Genomic DNA, 7,500 nt, shown 5'->3' with positions numbered 1-7,500 from the left:
GTGTGTGTGTGTGTGTGTGTCTCTGTGTGTGTGTGTGTGTGTTTGTGTGTCTCTGTGTTTATCTGTGTGTGTGTGTGTGTGTCTGTGTGTGTCTGTCTCTGTGTGTTTCTCTCGGTGTGTGTGTTTCTGTGTGTGTGTGTGTGTGTGTTTATGTGTGTCTGTGTGTGTCTGTCTCTGTGTGTTTCTCTGTGTGTGTGTGTTTGTGTGTGTGTGTGTGTGTGTGTGTGTGTGTGTGTGTGTGTGTTTAGAGCAACTGCACTTCCTTGTCTACATTCTGGTGAATTTTTCTGCACGTTCTGCACGGCTAATGATAATGTTGTATCATTTGTAGGCCGAAAAGTAACGTAAACGTTTAAGAAATCCAAATGAAAGTTTGTTGTGTTCGTGTGTTCATATTTCAGCAGTCATGGAAAACTGCAGCGAGGAGCAGCGAGAGGACTTAAACGAGGAGTCTGAGCTAACGGCGCCGACGGAGGAGAAGACGCGCGGTAAACTCAAAGGTACGCACAACCCTCCGCTCGAAATTTCACATATTTTCAGCCTAGGGCGGGGCGACATGGAGAAAATCAAAATACCACGATATTTTTTAACCAAATACCTCGATATCGATACCGGGACGATATTGTAGTGTTGACTATCGGTGCTTTCACACAATATTTACACAATGATTGATTTATTATTGATGAATAATCATCAGTAATGTGGATATAATGACTAAGTGGGTAAAAGGCAAATAATAGAAGAGCTATAACAGTCTGGTAAGTACAGACAATGACATCACTTTACTGTAATGCAGCCTTTAAAACCAGGAAAAGTTAACCCTTATGTCATATCACGATATCCAAAATCTAAAGACGATATCTAGTCTCATATCACGATATCGATATATTGCCCAGCTCTATTTTTAGCTGTAATTTACAACCAAAAATATCCCGACGTAGCCATCAACGGAGCGATGGAGGAGGCAGCGAGCGGAGGAGAGAAGCTACAGAACGGAGATGGAGGAGGAGGGATGGAAGGAGGAGGAGGAGGGATGGAAGGAGGAGGAGGAGACTTGTCCTCCATCAACGCCATGATGTCAGCAGTGATGTCAGCAGCAGGGACCATCAACGGCGAGGACAGAGGAGGCGAAGGAGAAGGAGGAGAGAGCGGAGTCACTTCGGCCAACTCCTCCGCTGGGCCATCGCCGAGGTGACTAGCAGACCATTTTTTAAAGCACACGTGTCAAACCCGAGGCCCGTGGGCCGAACCCGGGCCCCTGGCAGGTTTAGATCAGGCCCCTGCATATAATCTACAGTACAGGCCAAAAGTTTGGACACACCTTCTCATTCAATGCGTTTCCTTTTTATTTTCATGACTATTTACATTGTAGATTCTCACTGAAGGCATCAAAACTATGAATGAACACATATGGAATTATGTACTTAACAAAAAAAATGTGAAATAACTGAAAACATGTCTTATATTTTAGATTCTTCAAAGTAGCCACCCTTTGCTTTTTTTGATAACTCTGCAAACCCTTGGTGTTCTCTCAATGAGCTTCATGAGGTAGTCACCTGAAATGGTTTTACCTTCACAGGTGTGCTTTGTCAGGGTTCATTAGTGGAATTATTTCCCTTTATTAATAAAAAAGCAAAGGGTGGCTACTTTGAGGAATCTAAAATATAAGACATGTTTTCAGTTATTTCACACTTTTTTGTTAAGTACATAATTCCATATGTGTTCATTCATAGTTTTGATGCCTTCAGTGAGAATCTACAATGTAAATAGTCATGAAAATAAAAAGGAAACGCATTGAATGAGAAGGTGGGTCCAAACTTGTGGCCTGTACTGTATGTCGGCCCGCCTAGTTGTTCACCAAAACAATAAGACAGGAAACGGTTTTTCAAACGGCAACTACACCACACTTAAGAGCAGAATTTGGTAGATTTTAGAGGTGTGAATCTTCCCTGATCTTTCGATTATCATGTCTTTGATTCGATATCACGATGCGTCAAATACATTTCTCTATTAAAGCCATGCAGGATATTTAATTCATAGCTTTTCAAGCTTCAAAAACCAAACATTCTGCAGTGCTCTAATACTAAATAAATTGGATACATAAAACTATACAGCACTGAGCACATGGCACCTCCTGACTGTGCAAAACACACCAGAATATATAAACAGAAAATGTAATGTTGTTAGGCCTACATTAAATTGTAAACAGAAATAATCGATTATGAGCCGGCCGATTATCGATGCATCATTGTCCATGTCCACGATTCCATGCAGCGATTATTTGATTAATTTCAACACCTCTACTAGATTTGCTGACTTTGAGACTCCCAGAAATCCCCCCAGAAGCAGAGAGTTTTCTAAATTAAAGCTGGTAAACAGGTTGCTGTGAGTTGACTTTTAAAATGTAATCTAAATGTAATTTTAAGGAACTATTTGTTGTCTTTTTTAGAGCTTTATGTGGACCAAACCGTAAGGGAGAAGACTATATGAGACATGGAACAAAACAGTCAAAAGATATTTGACTATTTCATAATAAAAGCATGAAAATAAACTCTACTTGTCTGGCCCTTGATAACTAAGCACAGATCCTGGAGGTAACCGGCTCCATCTAGCCTAGCTTAGCATTTTTTATTGGATAGATAGATAGATAGATAGATGGATAGTTAGATAGATAGATAGAATTGAGTATTAGGATTTTCTTTTTCCTATTTTAACAAAAACATAAGTGGAATAACACACTTCTTGAGACAATATATCGTAAGACGTTTCTAAGAAGAATGACACCACATGTCAGTCTGACATTTATTTTAAAAATTGTCGCAAATAAATCGGGACACATACTCAAATTGATATTTTCCTCCACCCCTAATACTGCTGTGTGGTTGTTTTTAAATCTTTTTAATACAACGGGGCAGACAAAGCTGTGTTTGTTTTTTATGAATGAATTGACAGAATGTGTAAACTGATGTTGCCACGACGATGCCTGACACGTTTCTTCCTCTCTGCTTGAAGCCCCTCCCCCAACAAGTCGCTCTCGGGCGCCTTGAGAGCCCCGCCTACCCGCAACGCACGACGCACCCAGGTACACACACACACACACACACACACACACACACACATTCACACATACATATATACACACACACATGCATACATACACACGCATACACATACATGCACGAACACACACGCATACACATACATGCACGCACACACACGCATACACATACATGCACGCACACTCACACACACACACACACACACACACACAAGCCCGCATACATATATACACACACACGCATACATACACACGCATACACATACATGCACGAACACACACGCATACACATACATGCACGCACACACACGCATACACATACATGCACACACACACACACACACACACACACACACACACACACACACACACACACACACACACACACACACACACAAGCCCACATACATATATACACACACACGCATACATACACACGCATACACATACATGCATGAACGCATACACACACACACACACACACACACACACACACACAAGCCCACATACATATATACACACACACGCATACATACACACGCATACACATACATGCATGAACGCATACACATACATGCACGCACACTCACACACACACACACACACACACACACACACACACACACACAAGCCCACATACATATATACACACACACACACACGCATACATACACACGCATACACATACATACATGCACGCATGCACACACACACACACACACACACACACAAGCCTGCATACATATATACACACACAAGCCCGCATACATATATACACACACACACACACACACACACACAGCAAGCATACATACATACACACACACACACACACACACACACACACACACACACACACACACACACACACAAGCCCGCATACATATATACACACACACACACACAAGCCTGCATATATATATATACACACACACACACACACACGCATACATATACACACATACATGCACACACGCATACACACACATGCTAGCACTCATACACACACACGGCCACACACACACACACACGCATACACACGCATGCACGCACATGCACGAATAGACACACACACACACGCATACATGCACATACGCACACATATACACACATACACGCACACATACACGCACTCATTCACACGCATACACACACATGCACGCACTCATACACACACACGGTCACACACACACATACACACACACACGAATACACACATGCACATACGCGCACCCACGCATACACACACATACTGTACACATACACGATCTTTGTTACTTGTTTCTTCTTCTCTTTCCTCTCGGTGTTTCCTGTCCTCTCTATTGTTCCAATCTCCTCGTCTCGTCTCCTTGTTTCTTTCCTTGTCTCCTCTCCTCTCTTCATTGTCGTGGTACATTTCTCTCTCCTCTCATCTCCCATCATGCACCGTGGCATTCCACGCCGCGTCATCACTTCCTGTGTGGCTGAAACAGGAAGAGGGAAGTGCTCTTTTCCTGTGTGTGTGTGTGTGTGTGTGTGTGTGTGTGTGTGTGTGTGTGTGTGTGTGTGTGTGTGTTAGAAAAATTCAGATTCACACCAACATGTTAGCCCATCTCTCAGCTCCCTACAGAGCTAGACCTTTTAGTTTCTCATGAAATGGCCCTGAAATCACCATTATCAAACTCCACCAGACTCCATGTAAATAATCAGGACTTTTATCATCGTAAAACACACTTTATTCAAAGTGGTCCAAAACTATATAAAACTACCAAAAGCCGTCTTGGTTCATCTTTCCACTGTTACAACAATCATCACTCTGGTTTTGGTTGAAATAAACTCTTAATTCACCCATTTACATGTGGAGATATGCTGGCTCTATACACGATAAAAGTCCTGATTATTTACATGGAGTCTGGTGGAGATATGCTGGCTCTATACACGCTAAAAGTCCTGATTATTTACATGGAGTCTGGTGGAAATATGCAGGCTCTATACACGCTAAAAGTCCTGATTAATTACATGGAGTCTGGTGGAGATATGCTGGCTCTATACACTCTAAAAGTCCTGATTAATTACATGGAGTCTGGTGGAGATATGCTGGCTCTATACACGCTAAAAGTCCTGATTATTTACATGGAGTCTGGCGGAGATATGCTGGCTCTATACACGCTAAAAGTCCTGATTATTTACATGGAGTCTGGTGGAAATATGCTGGCTCTATACACGCTAAAAGTCCTGATTAATTACATGGAGTCTGGTGGAGATATGCTGGCTCTATACACGCTAAAAGTCCTGATTATTTACATGGGGTCTGGTGGAGATATGCTGGCTCTATACACGCTAAAAGTCCTGATTAATTACATGGAGTCTGGTGGAAATATGCTGGCTCTATACACGCTAAAAGTCCTGATTATTTACATGGAGTCTGGTGGAGATATGCTGGCTCTATACACTCTAAAAGTCCTGATTATTTACATGGAGTCTGGTGGAGATATGCTGGCTCTATACACTCTAAAAGTCCTGATTATTTACATGGAGTCTGGTGGAGATATGCTGGCTCTATACACTCTAAAAGTCCTGATTATTTACATGGAGTCTGGTGGAGATATGCTGGGTCTATACACTCTAAAAGTCCTGATTATTTACATGGAGTCTAGTGGAGATATGCTGGCTCTATACACGCTAAAAGTCCTGATTATTTACATGGAGTCTGGAGTTATGCTGGCTCTATACACGCTTAAAGTCCTGATTATTTACATGGAGTCTGGTGGAGATATGCTGCCTCTATACACGCTAAAAGTCCTGATTATTTACATGGAGTCTGGTGGAGATATGCTGGGTCTATACACTCTAAAAGTCCTGATTATTTACATGGAGTCTGGTGGAGATATGCTGGCTCTATACACGCTAAAAGTCCTGATTATTTACATGGAGTCTGGTGGAGTTTGGTGATGGTGATTTCGGGGCTGTTTCATGTTAAACTAAAAGGATCTTACTCTTTAACTAAAAGGTCTATCTCTGTAGGGATCCTTTCCATAATGTTGTCAGACACTTAGAATAATAATCTGAGTCTGTCAGCGGCAACAACAGAACTTTAAGTGGACACTAACTGATGCTGAACATCCGTCCTGTAGGGTTACATTAACAGCTTGTTTCTCAGCTGCTGGTTACCAGCGTTGTTTTTATGTTGACGTGTGTCCGTGTGTGTATTTTCTTTTTCTATTTCTTCTCCAGGACACCAAAGACGACAGCTTAGCTTTTATCTGTCCACTGTGTGACAAGAACTGTCTAACACAACACCAGCTCACCATGCACATCAGACAGGTAAGCACCGACCGGACCAGGACTAGGAACTAGAGATGGTCCGATACCACTTTTTTGCTTCCCGATACGGATTCCGATACCTGAACTTGCGTATCGGCCGATACCGAGTACCGATCCGATACCAGTGGGTCATATATTTCGTTATATTTTAACAGCTGTATACTACTATCTCTGTATGGATGTGATATGATTTCTGTCTTTGTTGTCTGTCTGGCTCAGGTTAAACTCTTTGTAAAACATGAACAAACTCAAACAATGAATGTCGTAGAACTTTCTTTTATTCTCCAGTTTGACAGTCAGTTATAACGGAAAAAGAACATAAATAAACTACTTTAACGTAGATTTTCTTCAGGGCTTTATTACGTGGTATCGGATCGGTGCATAAACTCTAGGGGTGGGAATCACCAGAGGCCTCACGATACGACATCATCCCGATACCTATGTCACGATACGATATTATTGCGATTTTAAACATATTGCAATATTCTGCAATATATTGCAATGTATTTACCTTTTTTCCAACTTCAGATTTTTCCCCAATTTCAAATGATGTCCCGAAAGGACAATTTTGTCAACATCTGTTGTATCTAAAAAGATACATGTCTCTGTCTGTTCATCTCACTTCACTTTTATTGGTGCAAAATGGGGATTGTCAAGCAGACAGACTGACCAACACATATATCATGAAAGACGATACTTGGCGTCTGTGTATCGATACAGTATTGCCACGAAAAATATCGCGATACTATGCTGTATCGATTTTTTTCCCCCCACCCCTTATAAACTCCAGTACTTCCCGATACCAGCGTTTTAGGCAGTATCGGAGCCGATACCGGACCATCTCTACTAGGAAGGTGCACATAGAGACGTGTTGTGGTGTAGCGTTGAAGTAGGAGTTGTGCGTCCGTGTGTGCGTAGTTTTTTCGGGCGTCGGGTACTCATGTCGTTCCGTTGCCCCCGGCAGCACAACGCCGACGCCGGGGCAACCGACCACTCCTGCAGCATCTGCGGGAAGTGTCTGAGCTCGGCTTCGTCGCTGGATCGCCACATGCTGGTCCACAGCGGGGAGAGGCCCTACAAGTGTAACATCTGTGGACAGACCTTCACCACCAACGGCAACATGCACAGGTACACACACA

The 7,500-nt window shown here is 42.4% G+C and overlaps 1 protein-coding gene across 3 annotated transcripts in view; it reads left to right on the top strand.

Annotated features, from left to right (window-relative positions):
• Window positions 1-7,500, top strand: part of rreb1a (ras responsive element binding protein 1a) — a 108,935-nt gene that overhangs the window by 54,363 nt on the left and 47,072 nt on the right. For 2 of the 3 annotated variants that reach the window (XM_028569063.1, XM_028569065.1), the window contains exons 2-6: window positions 402-500; window positions 942-1,191; window positions 3,013-3,082; window positions 6,272-6,361; window positions 7,326-7,489. In XM_028569063.1, the coding sequence (XP_028424864.1) occupies window positions 402-500; window positions 942-1,191; window positions 3,013-3,082; window positions 6,272-6,361; window positions 7,326-7,489 (673 nt within the window). The remainder of the gene's footprint in view (window positions 1-401; window positions 501-941; window positions 1,192-3,012; window positions 3,083-6,271; window positions 6,362-7,325; window positions 7,490-7,500) is intronic. The other variant, XM_028569064.1, reaches the window with a different exon arrangement.

This window comes from Perca flavescens, chromosome 22 (genome assembly GCF_004354835.1).
Source record: "Perca flavescens isolate YP-PL-M2 chromosome 22, PFLA_1.0, whole genome shotgun sequence".
In the NCBI taxonomy this organism is placed as follows: Eukaryota; Metazoa; Chordata; class Actinopteri; order Perciformes; family Percidae; genus Perca; species Perca flavescens.
This window is presented reverse-complemented; position numbering and strand designations above follow the sequence as displayed.